The 27,090-nt window shown below is 41.8% G+C and overlaps 1 protein-coding gene across 1 annotated transcript in view; it reads right to left on the minus strand.

The window, feature by feature from the left end:
* Nucleotides 1-1,823: 1,823 nt before the first annotated feature.
* Nucleotides 1,824-27,090, minus strand: part of Oxsr1 (oxidative stress responsive kinase 1) — a 77,738-nt gene continuing 52,471 nt past the window's right edge. The window contains exons 7-18 of the mRNA XM_051202271.1: nucleotides 26,464-26,565; nucleotides 24,805-24,938; nucleotides 20,343-20,391; nucleotides 19,499-19,564; nucleotides 18,032-18,154; nucleotides 11,816-11,851; nucleotides 10,829-10,975; nucleotides 9,455-9,519; nucleotides 7,197-7,249; nucleotides 5,857-5,925; nucleotides 4,848-4,912; nucleotides 1,824-4,476 (exon numbers count right to left, since the gene is read on the minus strand). Of these exons, the coding sequence (XP_051058228.1) occupies nucleotides 4,402-4,476; nucleotides 4,848-4,912; nucleotides 5,857-5,925; nucleotides 7,197-7,249; nucleotides 9,455-9,519; nucleotides 10,829-10,975; nucleotides 11,816-11,851; nucleotides 18,032-18,154; nucleotides 19,499-19,564; nucleotides 20,343-20,391; nucleotides 24,805-24,938; nucleotides 26,464-26,565 (984 nt within the window). The 3' untranslated portion in view covers nucleotides 1,824-4,401. The remainder of the gene's footprint in view (nucleotides 4,477-4,847; nucleotides 4,913-5,856; nucleotides 5,926-7,196; nucleotides 7,250-9,454; nucleotides 9,520-10,828; nucleotides 10,976-11,815; nucleotides 11,852-18,031; nucleotides 18,155-19,498; nucleotides 19,565-20,342; nucleotides 20,392-24,804; nucleotides 24,939-26,463; nucleotides 26,566-27,090) is intronic.

The raw sequence follows: 27,090 nt of genomic DNA on the forward strand, positions 1-27,090 counted from the left end.
TCTTGGCCAGAGAAAAATATTGGGCTGTGATTCTCGTGGCAATTTCTGTTTGTTCTATTCCTTTTTGTTCATATTAAGGAAATGTTCCTGAAAGCCTACGCTGACATTTCAAGCGAGAGATAAAGATAAGAAACCATCCCCTGAGGTGGGGTCACTAGCCATGACCTCATCTCAGAAAAACCAGCACTTTCCAAATCATTCATGTCATTCATAAGTACAAATAGTAAAATCTTTCCCCATAAAATTTCATATGGCTGTACACGTGTCATCAAGAGTGGGCTTAAGTGTCTGGTAACAAAAGCTTTTAATAAGAAAGAGTTGAAATAGTTAAAATAGCTCAGAATTTAAAAAAAAACTCATAAGAACTAGGCAATAGATATTAGACAATAACTGATCGTAAAAATGTTTTAATTTGATTCAAGGAACATGCAGTTAGCCTTGGATGATTCCATGTTAGCCAAGGACTTTCAATGTTTTGATTAACCCAGGATACCTTTGTGGGATTTCATGTTTTGGATTTCTATGTCATTGTGCCCTATAACAATAATGTCATGTGTTTGGGTTTGTTTAACAAAAACATCCCCTAAGGAAAAAAATCTGTATAAAAATCCTTGCTTGAGAACTGCAAAATACACCCAGATTCACACTGCTTCTGTGTTTGTTTCTGTTTGTCACCGCTGACTCCTTACCTTGTGTTCAAGGACCCTCATCCCAGGGAACCCCATAGCTGACTGGAGTAGTCTGTGGCAGTCCAGCATGCAGGAGGTCCTGGGTTCATTAGTGGCAGGGACAGAACAAAAACAATCCACCAACAACAAAACATTCATTTCCAATGCTCAGTGGGGAAAAAGATGAATACGCTAGGCAGAATTTTTAGGGCCAGGAGACTCTTCTATATACCACTATACATTTGTCAAAACCATAGACCATACAACAGCAAGAATAAATCGTACTGTAAATTATGAGTTAGGGTGATAACACAGATTTAGTTTATTAACTATAATGAAAGCATTATGCCAGGGAAAGGCAGAGTAAGCCAGAGAAAGGTTGTTCAAGTGTAGAAAACACATTCCACTCAACTTTGCTGTGAAACTATCCTACCATCCTAAAAATTGAAATTTACTTTAAAAACCAGCATGGGATAGATGGCCTGCCCTAAAGGATGAAGTAAAACTAACTGTCCAAGCTGGGACATGCCCATCAGTTAGAACATTTCACTTCTGTAATTTGCTGATCTTGGAAGTAAGCTTTCATCAGCTTCAGGCTCCAGGCAATCTCAAGCCCAGCTCCACAGCTCACTAAGAAAAGCCAGAACCCACAGCAGCCCTGCCATAGAGTCTGACTACTTGCATCAGGAAGGGTTATGATCAGGGCTGCAGTCAAAGAAAGAATGGCAGGACTTTGAGAGCCTAGAACCTCCCACAAAGCCACGTCATTGCAGTAGCTAAGTACTGTAGGGACAAGCTCAGGCCTGCTGCACACTTTCTGAAGGTAACCCAGTATCTAAAGCCATAAGCAAAATCAAAGATTCAGGGGAAAAAAAATCTACATATAATGGAGCATAATGGAGATGGGTTCATAACCCACCATGTCCAGTTTCCTGGGGCACTCTTTATTCTTTCTACTTGGGGCATGTTTCCCCAACTTTAGCACAACAGTTTTAAGCAGACTAAAAAATTTGTATGTCAGCATGTTCATTTTATTGTTTATATGTACTCTGGCTTCACTCTATTCACATGAAAATTCAAAGTAGTGATTTCATGCCCTACTCTTCAGAGCTCATTGCCAACGGTCAAAAAAAAAAAAAAGGCATACATCACTAATGACAATTTATTCTTTATCTTTATTGATCAAAAATGAAGAAAACATGCAGTAAAATACAAAGTCAAGAGAAGAGGGAGAAGGTAATAGTTTACATCTTTCATCATCTAGCATGTCATAAGGAGGAACTTACATTTACTGGTACATCATCATTCTATCCTCCAAATTACTTAACAGTCTCAGCTGGCTCTACAATTTGGTTTGGAAGAAAGAAAAAAGAAAAGCAAAACACTTCCTTTAGTCATCTGGAAAGACCATACATTTCACAAATGACATTGGCACGTATTGTCTTGTGCTATAGTCAGTCCCTACTCTAGGGACAAGGGTGTCTCGGGGCCCTAATGACAGAGGGACATCCTGAAGCACTCACTGCTCCTGAGAAGAGAGGCCTGCTCCCAGGGCCCACTCTGTCCCACCCAGCAGTTCCCATTGACTTGTTAACTCACACCCCTGTGCAAGCCCATCATGCACATGAGGTAACACTGCCCTGGGTCTTGGTGCCTACCTTCCAATTCCCAGAAAAGCGAACGATGAACTGAAGTAAAGAGAGCCCAGGCCATTTTTACTGCCTGCCTGTTCCCCACAACAGGGCAAAGGTGAAGATGGTCTACAGGGAGACTGTGAATAGGAAGGAGAGGGGCTGCTGCTCACTTCCAGCCCGGACCACCTCCAAGTCAAAAGCTACAACAGTGATGCTGCACACTCCTTTTTCAACTCTTAAGGGACTTCAGACAGGCTGTTGGAACCAAAACAGATTCTACAACAAGCCACTAGTCCTATGCCAGCTTTCTATACCTCAACCCCATCTCTCTGTCCTTGATTCCTCATAACCCTACCTCTACTAAAGATTTAATAGCTGGCCAATCTTCATTCTCCCTCCTGGGTCAGCAAGTTCCTTTTACCAACCCTGCTGGGACCTTGGACTCTGGTATCTAATCTATTCTCCTTCTAATCCCCTTCTCAAACCCATCTTCTCTTGTTCTCCAATATCCCTTTCCCAACATGCCTCTGCACTCGTAACAGGTTAAGAAACTACACAACTGAATCTGCAGGCTCACAATGAATGAAACATTAGGTGACACAAGTCAGACACGGGAAGAGCGTTCAGGTGTGTTCCAAGAGAAAATTTCATAGAGCTGCTTGCATGAGCAATACTACCGCTTGATCTTCAGGACTATGTGGGGTCAGGGTGAGGGGGGAACACATCACAACAACAATGGCAGGTGCAAAGATTCTAGAAAAGGCAACTAACTAGTCCCTTCCTAGGGGCCGACAGCCCATCTCTGTGTGTCTCTTTAAGGCCACACTGACTATTCCACTGTTATATAAAATTTGGTAACTTGGTAGGCTTATGAGCAATTAGACAAATGTTATTAAACAGTAGGAAAAAAGAAAAACCAACCCCACTGATATTCACATATTGCATTGAGTGCTCTTTTTTAAAACCTAAAGAATAATTTACATAATTTCTGTAGAAAATCAAATTGACACTGTCTACTCATAAAACCTAAAGGTCACGGCACGTGTGGTTTCATGTTCCATCTTGGGTCGTTTTCAATGAATGAAGAGCCCCCTCCGAGGAGTCAGTGCAGGAGAGGAGCAGAAGGCAGGCCTCTAGCCCAGCCGGAATCTCCTTTACTGCTGTGTCTCAGAGTGTACACCATTTATTTCCTCATGAATAGAGGCAGATCCGTCTTCATAGGAGGATCAAGAATCGATTTTTCCTCAGTTTAATTTTTTAAAAACTGAAATACTTTCCCAATGATATGACTTACGAGTTCCTTTTCTTGTTCAAAAACTACCTCTGGCAAGATAAGAGTTATAAGCCATTGCTTGATGTTTCCTGTAAAAAACAATCCACAGCTCAACTTTGAAGGAGCAGATGGCTCAAGTCTGACTACCGCCAGACGTTTGCACCAGCTGAAGTTAAGGCTAGCGACCCTTTCTGGAGGAGGCAAAGAAGGGTGCCTGAGAACAGCTCCAGCAGAACACGTAGAGACGCCATGAACACAACAGACAGGAGCTTGGGCTGCCTCCACCGAGGCTGTGCTTTTCCTAACAAAGGTTGCTAGAATTCGCATCAGGTACAAAGAAAAAACACGGATTAAATTCTCTGGGCTCCAGCTGAACAATCAACTTTTAATTGCTACTTCAATGTTAAAGAGACATCCCAAGATGCCCACACCCTGGCAGGTATGGGAGAATTAGGCAGATGAGGGTGCCCAATGCAGCTGCTACTATCCACTTGGGCCATCGCTGTAGTAAGGCAAGAATAAGCTGAGATTTCCACCCTGGCCTTGAGGCACACGGGCTGCTTCTCAGATGGAGGGAGAGGGGGACACGAGCAGTGTATCTACTAACGGAACTCTCTGAGAGGATGCCGGCACTGGTAAGCCAACTGCTCTTTCCTTGTGGAAAAGGGTGGGGGGAGATGGCAAGAAGAACATAAATAAAGGACTCCAAAGCTCCACGCCAGGACGTTTGTTGCCAGGTTCTTTGGCAGTTGTAGGTTCAGGCCAACAGAAGCAACTGATATGCATGTGTGGCACCTCCTTAGGCTGACTCTTCCAGGACTGTGGTTTAGCTGATGCTGAGCTGGGCAAATCCTATTAGTTTGCCATCATCGGGAATATCTGAACCTTCAACACCAGATGCCTAAGAATCAAACAAAATGACAAGGTGTGGCAATTTGTAAATAAATTTTCAGGTAGCAATAAAAATTGATAAGGACTACAGAAAGGAAGGTAGTAGGTGAAAGGTCTCTGGGATATAAACAAACACTAACTACTTTGTTTCTTCCAGAAATGATGGGGGCTGTTGGTACAACTAGAATCAAATAGCTTTATAATTTTTCTTGAGACAAGTTAGAGATCTGGATTGTAGGTTTCTGGGAGAAAGTGAGGCCACTCAAATTGAGAGTTCAGCCATGAGTCTCAGGAAGAGTAACAGAGCTCGGCATATTCTAACAGTCTTGGCATTTGGGGACTAGAAAGGCTAGTTTGCAGGTGGATAAGAGGGGTGAATACCAGTTTGAAAGTGACAGATCGATTTGATTGAGGTTCTTCCACAATTTTCTGCAAATTAGCTGCCACTGTAATCATACAAAGAAAATTAATGAACAGCTACATAAATACATTATCAACAATATTTCAAAATCTTAAAATGGTGGTTGAAAATCTTTGATGTACACTCAAAAATGAAAGAAAATAGCACCATTTTCCAAATCAAAGCTATTGTCAATCTCCAGACTAAATAAATAAATCCTGAATCATTGTTAAATTAACTGTCTTTAAAATATATTAGCTATCCTTTTTTTTTTTAGACAGTTTAGTTAAAGGTATGCATTATGTTAATACATTAGAAAGCCTGTAACTAGGAGCCAAGCAAGTGTGAGAAACTGGCACCACGGAGGCTGAGGTGGGAGATGGCAGTAAGTTCCAGCTCTTCCTGGGCTACAGAGCAAGACTGTTATCCTGAAAAACAATGAGAAAGACAGGCTATACAAGGCCCACAAAGCCTAAACTACCTATCAGAGTCAGTGTTTCAGAGGCCGCCGACTGGATTAGCAACTGTGGCCTACCTTTACTTTGATTTTCTAGATTTAACACTGTCCTACTCATTCTGTGTTCTACACGGATTAGTTGTGACATCAGAAATGGAACGCCATTAACTTACTAACCTCTGAGTTCCTATCATTTCTACAAGTGTCCCAAAGACACCTATCTACACTGTCAAGGGTCTGAGGTAGGACACGGTTTTGCTTGTTTGCTCTGGTGTGGAACTGTCCTTGAACTGTAATTTTAGTGAAGCCAAGATTATTTCAAGAAGCTTCAGAAGCCGGGCAGTGCAAATGCCTTTGATCCCAGCACTCAGCGACATAGAGGCAGGCAGGTCTCAGTGAGTTTGAGGTCAGCCTGGTCTGTGCAGCCAGACTGTTGCACAGAGAAGCATCAGAGCTGCCCACAGGAAACTGGGTCTCTGGGTACCATGTACACAAGATGACATGAGGGTGAGGGCCAGAGGAGGAATGCTCACCTATCACTAAATCCCTTCCATCCACCAAGCCAGCAGAAATGAGCTCCTGAGAGACACCCTCGGCTGTATCTGCAAGGACAAAGAACACAGCACTATATTTCCCATGTACACAGCCAGCAACCCTGCCAGAATCACGCTACCTAGTAACTTCCCAGAACAAAGAAGGGGTAGGGGAGAGGGTTGTCCCTGACCCTCAAGTGAAGAATTTTCACAGGTTGGCTAGGGAGCAGAATCTATAGGAACTCCATGGTAAATATCAACTCAAAGTAAGAGATACATTTCTAAATTATATAATGTAGAGTTCACAACCAACTCAGAAGTATGCCCTACAGTGGTGACAAAGCACTCCTGGGTTGAATATAACTCTGAACTTGAGCTCTCTCAGTTTTGAGAAATGAAATTCAGTACCAGCAATAGGGAAATTTATTCTCAAAAGTTAGGAAAATACCATCTTTTCTAAGAATCATAAAAGTTTACTAGAATTATTACCATTTTCTGGCAGTTTGTTTTCTTACCCACTCATGCTAGGTGATGGATATAACCAGAAGCCAAACAGATGAAGCAAGCTATCTCAATCTAGTTTCATCTGTAGGCTGGGCAAGAACCTTTAACGCCCGCACCCTGGGAGCAGAGGGAGGCAGATCTGAGTTCAAGGGCAGTCAACACTAAACAATGAAGCTCCATCTCAAATAAGCAAACAAAGCTACCACTTTCATCTGTAACTGATGAGCCAATGCAGAGGTGTGTGCGCACACTCATACAGGTGACTAGCAATTAAATCCCTGTATGCTCCTACTCATTCTCCTTAAAAGAAGGAAAATCAACTGTGGAACTTAGCAACATACACTTGCTGGCCACTCCTCAACTCTGAAGCCTACTGCAGGGTGAAGTTCACAATCAGAACAGTGCCACGATAAGGCTCAGCTTCCTCCCGCAGGAGGAGGAAGCCTGGAGTGCGCCTCGCGTTTACTAACAGAGAAGCGATGGTAACAAGGACTCTGGACTCTGGAAGAACTAACACTGAGTTTCTATATCTATCTAGCTCTTCCCCTACTAAATGGGAATCATCTTTCTGGAGGTGGCTGTCTTAAGAAATGAATGGGATGTTTAGGAAAGTGCACAACCAATAGTGGTATTTACTAGTAGGCTTCTGTTCATTACTACACATCTTACTAAAGTCCGGACTACAAATGAAAGAACGAGTGAATCCATTGAGTTTTTCTTCATGAATATTTCCCAAAACCTTTACCATCATTTAAAAGCAAGACATGACAAAAACCTTATACCTAATTAGCAAATTATTGGTGATTGTGTTTCTGATCATTTTTTTAAACACTTACCTCTCCCAGGAGTAAATTCAAATCGAATATCATTTAGTTCTTTTTTGGAATTCCTATAAAAGAAAACAAAATAAGGAAAATAAAAATCTCTGGATTTATGCAGAATTTATTATGGTCTGCCAAAATGTGTATGCATATGTATGTGTATATATGTACATACTGTGAGAGCCACAGTTACATTTTAAGTTTAATTACTGTGCCTAAGAGATCCCTGAAACAAAGATGCCTCTGATCTGCAAGTCCCTTGGCCAAGGTCAGACAGTTCCTGATATGCTGGAGGTTACTGTTTATGGAGCTAACAAACCACGTTTTCCCTCCCTAAACAAGTCTGTTTGACCATCTGCACCCGCTGTGCTTCCTCACATGTGGGCGCGAGGTGCGTGGGCAGGAACTATATCAGGATGCTCCCTTGCCCCTGATTGGATGTAAGCGGGAGGGATGCAGGCATGAAATATGTCATGATGTGTGTTTGCATGCCTAGGAAATGAGGGGAATTATGGGTTTTGCCTTTTTAACTCCCTGCAAAATGTGACTTAGGGTCATTTTCTGGGAAACAAAAGATGGGCCTGCCCAGAGAGTCCATCAACCTGGGCTGTATTTAATTAAAGCTTGCTGAAAATTGGATTCTAAACTATGGCAGTGGTCTGATTCTTGCCCCGTGAGATTAGCAGTACATGCCTATATATGCATTCATGTATATGTACATCAGGGAGATTATTCTGTTCCCACAGATCATATACTCTGTCCTGTGTGCTCTCTCTACCGGGCTCGGAGCTAACACTTTTACCATTATCATCAAAATGCTTTAAAAGTCTGTGAGTTTTTACCACCCTCCTACTGAAGAATAGCAGACTCTCTTATCTGAGGGTACTTGTGCTCAATCCCAGCCTTATTCCCTTATTCATTCAGATAGGGTCTGAGTGAAACCCATAAAGCTACTGGGATGAAAAATTTACCCCTAGTGTAGCATCAAGAGGCTGGGGCTAACGCAGGGTGTGGGTTTGTTACGTGAACTGCGTCTCTCCTGTTTCCTTCTGAACTCTCGAACCTTCTCTGCCACAAGATAAAGCAACATAAAGGCCTCTGTTAGGTGTAAATGAAGACATATAGCTCTGGGCTTCTGGCCTTCATTGTTAAGTAATAAACCTCTGGATTTTGTTGTTGTTAAGACAAAATCTTACTCTATAGCCTGGATTACTTTAGACTCTCAGCCATTCTCCTGCCCTAGGCCTGGGATTACAGGTCAAGTCATACTTGCTTAAACCTCTATTATTTATAAATTACCCAATATAAATTACCCAATCTGTGGTATTCTGTTTTTGCAACAACAACAACAACAAAATGAACTAGGACATATAATAAAATAAAACCAAGAGAAAAACCCGTGTGAACACAGGAAGGAGTGACTCAAATGGTAGAGGAATCCCTTTTCATTCTTACGCCCACTCATCCACTACGACAGACTACTCACAAAATTAAGTGCACTTTCTTTCTTCAAATTCCACAACAGCCCAGAGAACACATGGGATTGGGATGGAGTAGAAAGCTTTAGAGGCTGGGCTTATTTATGCCTTTATGTGAAGGCTGTTTTTCTTGCATTATGACTATGCAGCATGTGCATTCCCGGTGCCCTCAGAGCCCAGAAGAGGGTGTCAGATATCTTGGGCCTGGAGTTACAGATGGTTGTCAAAAGCCTTATCTGGGTGCTGGGAACCAAACCCAGGTCCTCTGCAAGAGCTGCCAAGCCAGTGCTCTTGCCCACTGAACCTTCTCTTCGGCTTCCAAATATAAGCCTTTGGGTTTTTGTTTTTTTTGAGACAGGGTTTCTCAAACAGTCCTGGCACTCCCTCTGAAGACCAGGCTGGCCTCAAACTCAAAGAGATCCGCCTGCCTCTGCCTCCCAAGTGCTGGGACCAAAGGTATGCATCACCACTGCTCAGCACAAAGGTAGTTTTTTAATGTAACTTAAGATGGGCAGGGTTTGAATAGTCAGGCAGGAAAGGGAATTGGAACCATCCTGGAAGCAGTTAATACGTGGCTCCAGAAACTCAAACATGACTGGTGAGGTACAGCTAGGATAAACTTCAATGTGCTAAGCTTGGAAGTTTTAGTTAAGGTAGGGAAATCAGAACATAATGTCTATCAGTATACATGACACATCTCTGTGGAAACAAAACACAATCCTATGTAGTCACTCTTTGCCCAACTGTTACAACATCTACAGAGGATTAAGAAAAAGCATGTGCCTGCCCACTTACCTTAATCTCAGCACTAGACTGATAGGGACCTTGGTCTCTGAGGAGCGGTCTGCTGAAGACTGAGCCTGAAACGCATGACAATGTAAGTCACTGTTGGGAACACTGGCAAAGATGGTCGCTCCTCTATGAAGGACACGTGGCAGCAGTTTCCTTTTAATCCAGCCCAAGTCCTTCCAGTTCCTCAGACGCCAAAGGAGCAACAAAAGCCACGCCAAACACAATCAAAAAGTTAATTCCTAAGACCTAAACTAGCTGTCTCCAGGACTCTATTCAACCCAAGATCCAGGCTCTTTTGCAGCTGAAGTAAACATTTCTGAAAACTATAAAGCTACCCTTTGCTTGCTGGAGGACACACACTCTGTCTATGAAATAAACCCAATCTTTCTGTCAATTTTTCTAAGACACCACCTGTACTTTTCCCCCATGTGACAGATGAAGGAAGGGCAAAATGAAGTTACCACTATGACTAAATGGAAGTTCTTAGAGTAATGGTCTCCGGAGGCTGGACGTGAGATGATGATTTATTCAAAAGGAAACATCAGAACTTTCATGTCTTTTCTCACCTAGCAAGATAGAGGCGGAAGGCACTACTAATAATTAATAAATGAACTGACACACTCTTACTTCAGCCAAGTGACCTAAGATTAGACGACACAGAGCATCAAAGGTTTTCAGAATGGAGCAAGAGTTACACAGTGCACCAGGATTCATAGTGAAGCTGTTATCTCCCAAACACTTCCACTACGCTGCAATTTAATGACAATCGTGCATACTTAATTAGGTATTACCTAGCTTTAACAAAAATCAGCTCTCTTACAAAATGCACAAAAAACTTTTTTTTTTTTTTTTTGCTTGTTTTTCGAGACAGGGTTTCTCTGTAGCTTTGGAGCCTGTCCTGGAACTTGTTCTGTAGACCAGGCTGGCCTTGAACCCACAGAGATCCCCTCTCTCTGCCTCCTGAGTGCTGGGATTAAAGGTGGTGTACAATCAATGCCCAACATGGGTAAATACCTTAAACAGAATAACCCTGAAAACATAGGGCCTGAAAGAGAAGTATCAATGAGTGTAAATGAGCAAAAAGGAAAGGTGGGAAGCTCCACAGTCTCAAAAGAAATGCACTTAGTTTTATTAAACTTAACAAAGACCTAATGAAGAGCTGACAATACAGAAATCAAATTTCCTGGTTGGTACGTTTCATAATTAACTCACCTTGCTGCTTAAAAACCTGTGTGATCCTTATAGAACTTGTTTATCTATAGCTGTAAAACTGTGAACACAGAATTCCTCACTTGGTCCTAACTTGAGAGTTCACAGGCTGCACTGATTCTCATCTGCCCACAAGGGGAAGGACCATGAAAGCATAACACACTTTACCTGTGCTGTTTTTGCTGGATCTGCAGGAGGCAGGAGAGAGACTTGAGTGGGCTGTGTAGGCATCTGGCCAGCTGGCTGAGGTAGATGAGCAGAAATCTGTTCGGGAACTTGGAGCAAAGTACCCATGGGATCACCTGTTGAGAAGAGCTGCAGCAAATGCATGCCATGTAAGTAGGGAGAGAGGTCTACAGCATCTGAGCGGGCTCACAGGGCAACAATCTCACAATGTCCTGTCTCATAATGAATTACTACCCCTTCTTTGCACGTATCTGTACTATATACAAGTCATTATTTCTAAGCAGTCTAAATTCTTTTTGGTTTTGGTTTTTAGAGAAAGGAGGGTGTTTTGTTGTTTTATTACACAGGCCAATCTGGCTCTTGCTATGGAGTCTAGGCTATAATATAATCTCCTGTTGGGATTATAAATGTGAGCCATCATACCTGGTCTAGCAATGTTTTGAGATATAATTGTAAAACCTTTAAAAGATGACCCCAATAGGTGAGTGGGCTGTCATCGCCTGACCTCTGGAAGGGGGTAAGCAGATTAGTGCATGTGAGAGTAGTCTGAGTTGGGCGTTTGTGGCACACGCCTTTAATCCCAGCACTCGGGAGGCAGAGGCAGGCAGATCTCTGTGAATTCAAGGCCAGCCTGGTCTACAGAGCTAGTTCCAGTACAGGCGCCACAGCAATACAGAGAAACCCTGTCTCAAACCCCCTCAAAAAAGGAAAAAGAAAATCAAATGCAAGGACAACAATATGACAAGTTCCTAGACAGACCAGGGTAAACAATCACTTTCCACGTCAACAGCCCAAGCCTAAAAAACAGCTCAGCAAGCAAGGAACAGTCTAAGCTTTGAGACGCCTTCAGGCATGGATGCTATAACACCTCATTAACATTTAATCACACACAGTGACACACAGAGAGGAAGATAGACAGAGTGAATGAAGCTGACATTAATGAGGACATGACAGTCTGCAGTTACTCACCTCAGAATTAGACAGCAAGTCTTTCACTCGGGGAGACTAAAGACACAACAAAAGATTCTGTTAGCTCCAAATATAAGAGTATTTGTAGTCAGTTTCAAGTAGCACATTCCAAGAAACTGCAAAAATAATACTGATTTCAGGCTATTCTATTCCATTCTGGCCCATAAATTAACTCAAGTCTGAGTTTTCTGAGAAGAAGAAAGCTGCTGTGATATTATTGGTTTTGTTCCAGTAGTCCACAATGAGCATCAATACACTTACTGTATTACAAGTTAACAGTTTCACCCAGGCATGGTGGCTCATACATATAATCCCAGCATTCAGAGAGGAAGGTGCATCTCTTTGACTTCAAGGCCAGCTTAGTCTACAAATTGAGTTCCAGGACAGCCTGGGCAACACAATTGACACGGCTCCCCCACCCCCTGCCCTGAACACACCACCCCTGCCCTGGTCTCAAACAAAATAGAACACAACAGAGCAAAACAAAACAAAATGAAACAAAATTAACAAAGTCATTTTTATAAGCAAATATCCATACTGCATGAGTTCTCAGGTAGAAGAGGTCATACGTAAAAGCAAATTCCTTTCCATTAACCATAAACATGTGATTAATGGTATGTTAATAAACATCACCATAAACATTATATACCCGAGATATTAGGCCAAATCTAAGCCTTTAAGCTAGTTATTCAACATATTTTCAAAGTGCCATTATAAGCTTTCTTGCACAGCCATGTTTTTGCAGCTGTGTTATCAAGTTACATGCCCATTAATAGTAAACTGCATAAAGTAAATGCGGTTAAGTTTACAATGGAATTTTATGCGGGCATAAAGAAAAAAAATGTGGCTTTTCAGGAAAAAAAAGGCAAACTGGGAATCATTGTGAAACCAGACACCCCTAGAAAGGCAAATATATAATATATAAGTGTGTAGATTTAAATTTTCATTTCTGTCTGTCTGGTCAGTGAGACTAGAAAGAGAACCTAAGAGTTGGAGGTGTCTTAAGGGGGAGGGGAGAGGATAGTGGAATGCATGTGGCATGGAAATTGAGCAGGGAATTTTGAAGGGCGGAAGGGAACCAGCAAGACATGGCCTGGAAGCCAGGAAAGGGAATGGGAAAGGAGGAGGGGCAAGAACATGGCCAAAGCAGCAAGAACGGCGTACAAACAGTACTCACTTTGTATGCTAATTTTTAAATTAATTTTAAAGAGTTCTCAAACAAACATACAGACTAAAAACTAGAGCTATCATATAGTCCCGTCTATACGCATGATGGAATTTAAGCCGGAGCACACAGGGATGTGTATGCTTCTAGGGTTAAAGCTATTACAACAGCCAAGACACAGAACCAGCTCATTTTCCAGAGATGGGTAAAACTGCAGATAATGTTAATAGCACGACTCAGACCGATATTACATAATCACAGTTTCTGCTGTATGAAGGTTGAAAGCGGGGAGAGAAGGCAGAGGGAGAGAGAACTAGAAAAAGGACATACACACAATGGTACCCAAGCCCGTAAGCAGATGAGAGAAATGCATTAAGTGTGATATGGAAGCAGAAGAGAGACTTCTGGAAGAGGATATGAAGGAAGGAAGTAGATGATGACAGTAGGGAAGAACAAAATATGGCATATACATTTGAAAATACCACAATGAAACCTATTACCTTCCCAGTTAACTAAATTTTTCTAACTATGAGATCACACAGTTATTAGTAAGCATTAAGTGACATTCACAGTGTCTAGCACCTGGTGAATGAGGAGGAAAGGCACTCTGGGTGACAGTGTGAACAGACACGGAAGCAATCAGAACCGACAGGCACACCAGAGTTACCAAAGGGACATTACAAATGGTGTCTTGTGGCTGCATATATTTTAAAAACTAAGTAGCAAGCACATACACAAAATACTAACAAAGAAGGAAACAACACATACATGTCTGATATTAAACACAGACAGCTATGGGGAGACAAGAAGAACAAAGGGATAAACTTCTCCACTACTGCAATGCCTGACATGAGACAGTCTGTACAGGACATGCAGCAGGTATGAGAAAGAAATGGTGAGTGAATGTCTTAGTCAGGGTCTCTGTTGCTGTGAAGAGACACCATGACCATGATAACTCTTATAAAGAAAACAATTCATAGGGGATGGCTTACAGGTTCAAACATTTAGTCCATTATTGTCCTGTTGGGAAGCACAGTGGCATGCAGGCAGATACGGTGCTGGAGAAGGAGCTTAGAGCTCTAACTGGATCTGTAGACCAGGCTGGTCTCAAACTCAAGATATCCAGCAGCCTCTGCCTTCTGAGTGCTGGGATTAAAGGTGTATACCACCACACCTAGCTCTAAGATTTTCTTTAATTCCTTTCACAAGTTGGAAATGTAGTTGGGTGGGATCTTGTCCTGAGGTCAACACTCCCTTTATTCCATTTCTTAATCTGTTTATTTCCTGAACATAGGACTTAGCTTCGACCTACTTCACAGTGCACCTTTTCTCCTCAAACTGTACATTTTGTATTTTTACTTGCTCAGTTTGCCCCTTTCATTATAAATCTTCATTAGAGTTAAGACTAATAGCCACATGACAGAGTCTATTCTAGGGTATTTTGAGATTTCTTCTGCCAACAGAATTAATCCAAATCTCTTCACTTTAGCCTCAGGCAAACTTTTCACACAAGAGCGAAACGCAGACACATTCTTCACCAAAATATCACAGGAAAGATCTCTAGGCAACATAGCAAAATCCTCCTCTGAAGCACAGTGAGTCAGGCTCCCACTGCTCAAACCATTCTGAGCACCACGTCTCCCATGCTCCACCAGCATGGCCCATCAAGCAGCATTTACAGAATCCCACTGCTTGCCTAATCCAAACTCCCAAAGTCCAAATTTCTCCAAACAAAAGCATGATCAGGACCATCCCAGTAACACCCCACTCCTGGAAGCAACTTCTGCCTTAGTTAGGGTTTCTATTGCTGTGAAGAGAAAACATAACCAGATCATGGCAACACTTAAGGTAAGTATTAATTGGGACTGGCTTACAGTTCCAAAGTTTAATCCATTACCTTCATGGTGGCAAACAGGCAGTCATGGTACTGCAGAAGGAGCTGAGAATTCTACATCTTGATCTGAAAGCAGCAGAAGCAACTTCCCCCCTGGGCATGGCTTTATCATGTGTGATCTGAAAACCCTCCTCCACAGTCACGCACTTCCTCCAACAAGGCCACCTCCATTAACACAGCCACTCTCTATGGCCAAGCATTTGCACACATGAGTGTATGGGGCCATAACTATATAAACCATCATAGTACGCTTGAAGGACAGCACAGAAACTACTTAAAACTGATGAAGAAAAATGTTTACTATTTGTGTCTTTTGCAGAATGTTTCTAAGCTTGATGCTTAAAAAATATTTGCCAATCTTCATTGGCAAAGCTGTTGTGGGAATTCTTTCTGCCAATAATTTGGGGCTACCAGCCATAAGGAGTGACCCCAGGATGCTACTCGAGGAATGGAAAGCTGGAGGAGAAAGTGTACTCTTCTCTTGTTCTGGCTTGTGTTTGGCATGGTGGAAGAACCAAGCACCAGAAAGGTGGTAACGGGATCAGCAGCAGCTTCAGCCTCTCTCTGTGCCTGTCAGTCTGTCCTTTCCATTGCACCCCTAGTAAATCTGTTTTTACACCTTTGTGAGTCTATGCTTCATCTGGTGCCCAATACGGAGCTGATCCCCATGGCCCACAGCCAGCAGCATGGCATCCGCCTCCAACTTCTGTGGCTACTGGTGCTTCCCACACCCTTCTGAGCAGGAGCTCAGATCCCCTTTGAAATCCACTGGCCACTTCTAACTGCCTACACAGCCTCTGAGAGTTCCACAGGCCCTGCAGCAGGGACCCAGAGCCTGCGGACATCCTCAAGCTACCTGCTTCCAGCTTTTGTCTTGGCCATTCCCTGACACTCCCGGCTCCCTGTGCACTACTGAAGGAAGGAGGCTAAGGCCCTTGAACATCAGAGGTTAAATTATGTTCCTATTTCTGTTTATAATATTTTTGTACACAAATGTAAATTACTTTTGTCATACTGCATGTTTCTACTTCTGCTTAAGATATTTTGTATACTGATACTAATTAAAGATATTTTTCTCACATTGAACTATACTAAAGTAACTGTAATCAGGATACTTAATATATTATTACAATTTCGAGGTCATTGTCCTCATGCTGCATATCTGTTCACAGATTATTTTTATAGTGTGAAGCTTTAGTCTTTAAGCTAATAGGCTCCCCCCCCCCCCCCCCCCCCCCCCGAGACAGGGTTTCTCTGTGGCTTTGGAACCTTGTCCTGGAACTAGCTCTTGTAGACCAGGCTAGCTTCAAACTCACAGAGATGGGAGCTAATAGTTTATTAAGAATTACACATTAATAGTCAGACATGTTTGTCATACTTATGCTAGTTAGGTTCTCTAGATGCACATAAGTACTCAACATAGATAATCTTCAAATACCTACAGAATATGAATATGGAATTTAAGTGTTTCAGTAATTAGAATTGTGCTAAGTGAGATACAACTGCTCCTGGCATCACTGATCTATTCCCAAGAAGTATGGACAACAAAGACACTCCATGTGGAGCTTATTTTCTTCTTGGCAAACTGGCCTACTGAGCAAAGAACTGCCCTTGCCTCGTTGGCTGACAGTAAGCATGCTGTCCAATTTGGACAAGCGGGATACGAGGAAAAGAGACTGCTGAGCCTTGCCAAAAGACAGGGTAGGGCAGTCATTAGAATTTTCCTGCTTTTGAAAATGTTCTGTCAGACACACTAGGCCTATAGCCAAAGTTGGTTGCCCCAATACTGCAGAGAGACTTCATAGGTGACTCTCCAGGCAGCCAGCCGTTTCTGTCATTTCCTGGGCCTTTTGGAGGTCACTGGCTTGCACTTCCTGCTTACTCGGGTCACAGTTATTATCCTCTCATATCTTAGTAAAAACATTTTAGGTACAAAACTTACGATTTCTTAGGATAAGACAGCTGCTGGAATGATCTCTGTTATTTGTCAAAGACCTACAGCCTGGACATTTAGTATGTATTTCTTGCTTGATGTTGTTCCTGTAGGTTGTAGGTCTATTTTTGCACGTTATAGCCCTTTCTTTCTCCTGAACTATTTCTCATATTTGTTCTTACTGTGTATAGTTTTGTACTGGGAAGGGTTGTGGGAATTCTTTCTGCTAATAGCTGTAGGGTACCGGCTTTAGGGCGTGGCCTGGGATGCTACAGGAAGGATGAAAGCTGGAGGAGAAAGGCACTCTTCTCTTGCTCTGCCTCGTGCCTGGCACGGTGGGAACCCTAAGAGGGGAAGAGGCGGCATAGGGTCAGTGGCAGCTTCAGCCTTACTTTGTATCGGGAAGTTTGTCCTTTTCATTGCAACCCTTATTACCCTTTTAACCCTTTGTGAGCTCATGTTTCACAAGGCCTTAAAAACTTAGTTATACAAAAGAATTATACTAAAAATCTACTGGGTGAGAATCATAAGGGTGCAGGTATGGTGGTGCCCACCTGTAATTGTGCACGCGAAAGGCCACCATTATAGAAAGCTCCAGGACAGCCAGATCTACAGAGAAGTCTCATTAAAAAAAAAAAAAAAAAAAAAAAAAAAAAAAGAGTCCTAAGAACTCCCACGAGAGTAGATCCCACTAAACAAAGATATAAACATGCTCACTAATAATTAAATGCACCCCAAAAATAAATAAATAAAATAAATGTAAAAAGGTACTGAGCAGGCAAGGGACACTTAGCATCTACAGACATCTATCTATACGTAACTGGGGTAAGAATGGTGAAACACAGCAAAAGGAAGGCCCCAACGCACTCACACAAACAGTGGCAAACACACAAGAAATCCAACATATACCAACTAAACGTGTCCACTGCTCCTCTCCACACAAAGGGTAACATGCCGCAGGGACGCGGTTTTATGCTGCAAGGTCTTCTAGTTTACAATTCTTCTGCCGTACTATCCAGTTATTCTCCATGTCCACATCTAGACACAGGGCATTTTCATATGTCCTAAATGTCATCATACTGAGGGACCGTGCCTGTCTGATTTGCTACACAGAACTGGGAAACCCATCAGTAGCTCTTGTCTTCTTCCTGTTTAGCTCATTAAGCTGCAACAAGAACCACCGACAACTGGAGCTAAGAATCTAACCAGTTAACTAAAACTTACCCTGAGTTGTGAAATTGCTGCTCTGCCTTCCTCACTTTCCTCATCAAATTCATCATCACTCCACTCCCAGCCTCCATCCTCTGTCTTGTGGAGACGGCCACTGGAGCCTGGTACTCTCCGAACCTGAGCAAAAGAAAGGCATGTGAATGCTGGTTTTGTATACATGGACCATGAACCTCAATTCTAGTTCCCATTCCTTCTGTCGCCTACATAAAACAGTAACCCTGCATACAGACTCACCCCACAGCCCTCAAGCTGCTTTATCTACTACTTTAACCACCACCCTCTTCTACTCTCAACCCCAGGGGTATTCTTATGTTAAGGCACGGGGGTGGGGGTGGGGGGCTACCATTAAAAGGAGAGGAAAGGGTGTTTCACATATATCATAAACAAACCCAAGGTAAAGAATACAACTTTTTTTTTCAACCATTTTTTCCTCTTTTGGGTCAGGGTCTCACTGTGTAGCTCTGGCTGGCCTGGAACTGTCCCCTCAGGGTTGGGATTAGAGGCATGCACCACCATACCTAGCTTCAACTTTTTAATCCAAGCGCTGGGACTAGAGGCATGAGCCACCACTGGCCAGCAAAAATGGAGACCTCTTAATAACCAGACTTCAGCATTCTGACTTGCAGAATGACAGAGCTCTGAAGTGAATGCAAACTAACGTGCATATAGTGATTGTTACTCAGAGTATAAACTCAGAGTATTTACCATACCACTGTTCTTTATTAAGTAAAACCTTCTGAATAGCGACAGGCATCGCAAGTAGTGACATGTACTGACAATAAGCTTCTACCAGAATGACCCTACCTTCTCAGGCAGGCCTTCTACTACACCATATGGAACAAGGACCCTGGACCTCTCCCTCTAGTCTGTCAGCAACAGAGACCCATGGGACAGCATTTCCTTCACATGTGCTACTCTTTCAAGGGCGGAAGAGGGAGGAAGTGGGGATTGTCTATGTGCTGAATAGCAAAATCAATTTTGCCCAAAATGGACTTCAATGTATTGTGTTCAAATTATGACCAGAGTTCTTATGAATACCATATACAAAACAAAGCGCTCTGTTATAAAATGCCTAGAGCTAGGTGGTAGTATGACTTCCACCCCAAGTTGAAAGAGCTATGCAAAATCACCACCTCACTGTGGAAAGCTGGGAACGGTCATCCACAGGGGTCAGGGCTGACTCAGCAGCTGCCATCCAACCCAGTTGGCACACTGGAGACAGCAGGGTGATATCTAAGCACATAGCTCACAGGGACTTGTGGACTGGTTACATAGAAGCGCTCTAACATGGCTAGGAATGAATATACTCATTTCTATTAACACAATAGCACCCACTTTAAAAATACAAAAAAAAAAAAACAAAAAACAAAAAAAAAACAAAAACAAAAAAAAAAAACCACCCTGCAATCTATTCTAAGCAATGTAAGAAAATTAAATTAAACCTGCACACTCCTCAGTTACCTTTTTAGATCTCTCAGAAATGGTAGGAGCTCTCTGTAATATTTTTTCTTGAAGAAATTCTTTATTCTGGAAAATAAAAGTCACCTATAAAAACTTTTTCTTGAACCAAGCACTGACACAATCATGTCAATCATAATTAACATGTCATAAGAAACTGTTTTGTGAAAAGATGGGGTAAGTGTTCATCTTTTCACACTGAAAGCTTTTATACAGTGTGTGCATCATTTTTCAACTGTAGACAAACCTTGGTATGTACTAGGAGCCATTTTCTATGAAAAGCTCCCTTTACTATGTATGTTCTTTTTTGGCCCTACATTTCCAAACATACTCATTCATTGTGATTGGCACTGGGGCATTTATTAGTTCAGGCACTAAACCCTGAAGGGAGCTCAACTGCTCACACATTGCTTGTAGAGTAAGAAAAAAAGAACTGTTCATGTGTTTGTAGATGTATGAACATGTGTATTACACACAGCATCCACCTTGTTTTTAAGGTGAGATTTTTCACTGAGACGAAGGCTCACCAATTACTAGCTCTAGGTCTGTGTCTCCACTTCCCCAATGGGGGGAATTATAAGCCAAGTCTCTATACCTCACTTTCTTACGGCTTCTGGGGACCAAATTTAGATTTTCACGCTTATGTGGAAAGCACTTTACCCCAACCCCCAGGGCAAGTTACCTAACATACCAAAGACTGCATATACAATGCCTTCAGTAATTATTTTATTGATCATTTCTCCAAATGTAATCAATCATCTTAAGAAATGCAAGTTAAAACAGTGAACACAGCATGAGCCCTAGAAACACTCTATAAATGCATACACTCAAAAGCTGGGACGCCCACCTTCGCTTTCTGGAAGAACTTGTGCCTCAACAGTTCTGCTGCTGTTGGCCTAAAAGCAGAAAGGAGAGTTTTTAGTTTTCAGGCACAATATGAATTTCCATCTTCAAAAACGAGAAACTATTTCCTGAGCAGCAAACTAAACACTCCTCCGGATACTTTCCTTCACTGCTAAAAAACAAAATCTAGATAAATGTGGTATGGGACACTGAGTAGAACAAAAACTCCAACAGAAATATGCTCGTGACAAGTGCAGAATCCTTGAAATTTTTCTTAGTAAAATACTGTTTCTAGAAGGCAATTCTAAAGAACTTTCAATGTTTGCTACTTAGCAATATTATTTTCAGGGAGTTAGACAATAACTACCTAAAAGTTTTAGCAAAGCATAAAAATGCATTTAAACTGAAAAAAGAGAAGTCAAACATTCTGATTCTTGGTTCCTGCTATATAACAGCCCAATGGGTTCCAATTTAAGGCAACAATAGATTCTTAGAGATTGCTAATTTCCCTCTATTAAAAACAAAAATTCTATTTTCCAAATTTAATCCAAATTCAGTTGAGTTCAGTTATACATGATCTTGTTTGGAGTAAATTCTTCATACTTACCATGCAATGCTATACAATGAATGCCTTTCTCAGAGATATCTACCCAAGTGCCAAGAACAGCTTTTGTTTTATCTTGGTTACCCTACTGTGAGGATGGGAGCTTGTCCAGGACCTTGGACAAGCCTGCTAAGTTTGCCTCTGAAAACCTCACTCTGAACAGTGGCTCTTCAACACTACTATGTACTGAAACATCAAATCCTTACACTAGGCTTTATCTCACCACACAAAGCATAATATCTGGAAGCAAGATAGTTCTGAAACCCTCACAGGTAGTTCCAAGTCAACTTTAATCTTGAGACCAATGCCTCAAAAGGTCAGTGCAGATTAGGGACAAATGCTATGCAAATGGAAATCAAACAGTGGCATTCTTCATGTGGTAAAGATCTTATACTCATTTCTGTCTTCTATGTTATTTCCTTTTTTCTAAATTACAAAGAATGTGATTACAAAACTCATTTATTACAAAAACCAAAACACCTTAATTTCACGTTCACTCTTGAACAACTTAAGTGACTGGAAAACTGGCAGGTGCCGCTCTTAGCAGAGAGTTAATACGGTCGCACACAAGGAGCACCAGTGGAGAGCCGTACACTGGGATTTGGAACAGGGGTTCAAGGCTTCAGAGCTAGAAAGTCTGCAGTCCTGCCTTCCCATGAGGATGATGACGACGACAACGATGATGATGTGCCATGTATCCAAGGCTGCCCTTACACTTGACTGAATAGCCACAGATGAGCGCTAAACTTCTGATCCTCCTAGTCATGCCCAAGTATGAGGCTGACAGGCCTGTGCCAGCATGGGTTTATTCCAGCTGTCGTGTGAATGTCACTTCTCCATTCTCACCGGTCTCTCCTTGTAAGTCTACACATGTGCACACACATCTGTTTGACTGTGCATACACAGAGTGAACATCCCATTTCTTACAGGTGTGACTCTGCACCTATCTCTTAATGAAAAGTATCATCCTGGTAAGGCTTCTATGAAAATTAGTGAGATGGTGTAAGTGCTTTCAATGTTTATGACAGTCAACAGTTTCTGTTGTTTTCTTTCATTTCTTCTATTTAATGGGCTTACTAAGGGTTGCATTTTGTGTTATTTGACCTTAAACAACATGCAATTCTAATTTTCAAACTGGATTGCATTTTCTATACTTCCTAGATTTAAAATATATTTTTGAGCTGAGTGTTGGTGGCACACGCCCTTAATCCCAGCACTTGGAGGCAGAGGCAGGCAGATCTCTGTGAGATCGAGGCCAGCCTGGTCTACAAAGCTAGTTCCAGGACAGGTTCCAAAGCCACAGAGAAACCCTGTCTCGAAAAACAAAAAACAAACAAACAAAATTAACTTATAAAAGAGCTGAAAAGATGGGACACTACTCTTTCATATCCTTTACTAGTTCCATGAAGTTAGCATGATCAAATTATAATTATCAAGAAATGACCAAATCTTTAACACTAGTACAATCTTTCTAATTAGAAACTACAGATTTTATTTGGATTTCTTGTTTCCCTCGGTGCCCCTTCTGCAGCACGCCGTTAAATCTATTCTCCATGTGCAGCCAATCTCTTCTCATCAGTCATGTTTTTCCATTTCTTCTTAGCTCGGTACTTTTGACAAATACCGGTCAGATATTCTACAGCATATTCCTCAATTCTCACTTTCTCATTATAGATGGAAATTATGGAAAGGGTAAAGAGGGTGTGCGTTCACAGGCAATGTTCATCACTTCGGGAGGGGGTTCATCATGCTGTGACCTTCATCATTTGGTGGCTCTTTTTTTCTTCAATCAGAGGAAATTACAGCCCAGCCCATACAAGGGGAATCCATGTTTTACATTTCAACTGACCTTTCTATTCTAAAATCTTGCTTGATTCTTTGTGGTCATAATTAGACTTTTCCTACGGTTGATTTATGGTTTTAATAAATTTAAAGATTTGCAATCTTTTCAGCTACTATACTGCATTATCAAAACATCCTGAAGAAGTAATGCTATCGTGTCTGCCAATTCTAGTGCATGGGACAGGGTCACTATGTGAGCTGCAGCTTACATGGCTGGCAGTAGTTAAACCCCGGGAGGTGCAGCGAGTACAAATTCACTCAACCTGTAGAAAGTAACGTCAAAACCATGAGGAGAGATGCCACCTCTTGGCAATGACAATAGCTTTTTTCTGTTATCGTTTCACTGAGAAGAGAGGGAGGCTTCTTGTATGTATGTGGTGTACATATATACATAGAGGCAAACACTCATCTGTACAAACGAAAAATAAACAGTTTATTAAAAATGAGGAGGAAGATGTTTTCTGATGGTCCTATCTCTAAATAGGAACTCAGCTGGAAATCTCCTCCAGGTGGACCCAAGGTCCCAATTCCAAAAGTCACCGTACTGGAGTGAGAAATCCAAACTAGTGGGATTAAGCAGTGTTCCACTAGGAACACTAGGCCACGGGAGTAGTTTACAATTCCTCTGTAATTTATGGATTTTCCACTACTTCTGGCACCTAAGGATCTTTAGGCTTGATGGGTTTTATCTGTTACTTCTAGGTATTTGTAACAAAGGATTTGTTCTTTAACTTGTCAGAAACAACGGTATTTCCTATCAATTTTGGGCACTGTTGAGAAACACAAAAACTTCTAAAAACATACACATGAACTTTTCTGCCTGTTTTTCTTACCCTTTCCAATATTTCCAACAGTAAACTCTGAAGCCCATTACATATACTAGACAAATGATCAAGGGTGTCAAAGTCGTTTACTTTTGTCGACCTTTAGAGAAAACAAAATTAAACAACTTTTAGTACTAAGAAACTTAGTGGAATATACAGTTGTCCCATGGTATCACAGGAGAATTGGTTCCAAAAAATTATATCCCTTTGTCAATATCAAAATTCTGATGCTCAACCCGTGTTTACTGCAACAGTATCTGCGTAGAACCCACACAACCCTCCCACACACGCTCTATACCACCTCCAGCTTAACTGGACTAGCTGCTGTCACAATTGTGTGTCAACAGCTATGGCACTGCACCGCTCAGGCAACGAGAACAAAGGTGCTGAGTACTGAGTACTGCTATAATCTGATCAGGGTCCTTGGACCCACAGGAAGCTGATGTATACACAGAAACAGGACACTAAGATACAGTGGGGATGCTGCCCCAAGTTACAAATGATGACCTTTAGATTCAAGTTCTATCTCTAAGACTAGGGATCTGAGTGACCTTATAAACAGAAAGTTCCACTCAGCGATCCTACCCACAAATGCTGTTCAAGAGCAACATACACTAAACAAATACCTTTATTTAAGAACCTGCTGCTTACTTACTGCTTACCATGGAATGTGTCTAAAGCTGACAAGGAAATTATTTGAAACTTTGTTTACTAAAATCTTTCCAACATGGAAAGTATAATTGTTTGACATGAAATATAAATGTGTTATATTATAGTTCTTTTGCTATTAAATTGTAAATGGCAGTTATATTTTAAATGCAAGTTAAAAAAAGAAAAACTTTCTTACTAACATGGCATTTTACTAATACAGATCATATATATATATATATGTGTGTGTGTGTGTGTATATATATATGTGTGTGTGTATATATATATATGTGTGTGTGTGTGTATGTATATATATATATATGTATATATATATATATGGGATTTCATAGTTTTGAGAAATTAATCAAGAAATATCTGGGCAATTTAGATATACCATATACTTAAAAGAACACAAAAATTAACCTAGTCCTAGTATCTCCTTATTTTAAGAATACACACATAACCCTGTGTATATATGCATGTAAAATTTAGGGCAACTCACAGTTTATGGGTCAAGAGAGTCACATCACATTTATTTAGTAGTTTACCTTTTTTCTGGATCCTTTTGAAGGCACAGTGAAATCATTTTTCTAAATGATTTCCCATACTTTTTCAGCATTTCTTTATCTTGAACACCAGTTTCCAAAGAAGGAGGATCGTTCTGGAGTGTCAGCATTAAAACCTGTGAGAATTTTCAATACACTATAAATTTCTGAGATGTTTTCAATATGGATAAATCTTCCCACCATACAAGCAGAATTTACTTTCTACACGCTGACTCTAGGGGCTGGAAAGACAGCTCAACTGGTTGAGTGCTTGCTGTACAAACATAAGGACCTAAGTTCACCCTTCAGAATTCACATAAAAAGGCTGGGTGCGCTGGTCCATGCCTACAATCCCAGCTGGGGAGAGGGGCACGCACTCCTTGGGGCTTGCTGGTCAGCTGTCCCGTCATACTGTTGAGCTCAGGTTCAGAGAGAAACCCTGTCTCAAAATATAAATTCAAGAGTGACTGAGGAGCACACTTGACAATGACCTCTGGTCTCTAAAAGTGCCCACACGGGCATGCATGCACACATACAAGTTAACATCCAGGGTTGGGAATATAGCTCAGAGGATATATGTACTTGTCTGGCATGTGTGAGACCCTGAGCTCAACACCAAGTACCACAAGAAATAGATTGGTTGTCCAGAACCCAGAGTTTTCATGTGGACTGGACATCAGTTAAGAGCTATAGGTGGATGGATTCCCAGACAACCTGCCTGCAAGTGCCCACTGTCAACACCGCTGTTATATCCGGCAGTTAAAATCCTTTATTCTTCATGTCCCCAGGCCTAATCCTTCTACTGTCAGCCAACTGTGAACACAGAAGCATTAAAGCCACAGCAAAATGCAAGTGTGGCCTTATGGGTTATCAACTGTTCCTCCTCGACTTTACGTAGTGTGGATCCTTTTCTCCCAGAAATTTCTAGTACAGAAATCAGCAACTGTACTTCAGTAACAAAGCTACAGACTAGTTCACACTCTCCCTGCCTCCCTGCAGCCACTGACAGTCATTCTGTCACCAGAGGCTATGAAAGGCAGATGAGCAGAGAAAGGAAGGAGACGGGATAACAGACACCAAAATGCAGCTGGACTGGAGGAATGGTGGCGGTGTTCACGGCACCGCAACATGACTGTAGTTCACCAGTTCAGTGTGTATTCATGGAGAACCACATAAAGAGTTCAAAGACTAAGCACAAAGGAGAGAGAGTGGGGATGGCAACATCATGAACATGTCTATAACTTAACTGCATATCCAAAAATGGTCCCTATATAACACCAAATAAAAATGGCTATGTTGGTAGTTTTACTGGAAAGATTGTATTTTGCTACAACACACACACACACAAAAATCTAAGAAAATAAATAACTATGGGTATGACTGGCAAATGTAAAAGGCTCAGAAATAGGGGATAGAGAGCTGGCTGGGCAGTCAGGAACACTGGCTGCTCTTCCAGGGGACCCGGATTCAATTCCCAGAACCCACATGGCAGCTCACAACTGTCTGTAACTTCAGTTCCAGGGGACCCAAAGCCTTCTCACAGGCAGGCATACAAGCAAAGTAACAAAGCACATTTAAAAAGCTGCAACCACAACAAAACACAACAGTTCTGAAAAGTAATTGGGACTTGAGCTAGAATAACACTTTGAATATGAGCCTTACCTTCATTGGTGGATATTTATGATAAGGAGCTGCCCCTGTGGCCAGTTCAATTGCTGTGATTCCAAAACTCCAGATATCAGCTTTAAAATCATAACCTCGAACCTAAAGGGGGGGGGGGGGGATGGAGAACCATGCACGATTACTTTCACCAGGCTAAACACTTGTACAAATTTCTAGTTATGTTATGAAAAATTAAACCATTCATAAGCTTTGGCATTTGGGTGACGGGGGTTGAGAGGTCTCCCTGTGCAGCCCAGGCTAGTCTTGAATTTTTGATTCTCCTGCCTCAGCCTCAGTACTGGGATTGTAAACGTGCGCTACCTCAACGTGTTCATAAGTTCCAGGACAGCCAGGGCTGCACAGAGAAATCCTGTCTCGAAGAAGAAAGAAGCAAACAAACAAACAAAGGACTAGATGGCCTAGAGGCCAGAGAGCAGCCTGAGGAGCAGGAGCAAACTGAGTGAGTGGAGCGGAGGCATGAACAGTCTCACATACCAGCAGGAAAAGGGGAGCAGCGGGAAACAAGCACCGGATTCAGGGTTCACCGTGGTATGATGAGACAAGTGACAGACAATGACTGCGGCGCGCGGGCGTCCGACATGCTCCTTGGAAATGGTAAGAGCCCAG

This window comes from Phodopus roborovskii, unplaced genomic scaffold, assembly GCF_943737965.1.
Source record: "Phodopus roborovskii unplaced genomic scaffold, PHOROB, whole genome shotgun sequence".
Taxonomy (NCBI): Eukaryota; Metazoa; Chordata; class Mammalia; order Rodentia; family Cricetidae; genus Phodopus; species Phodopus roborovskii.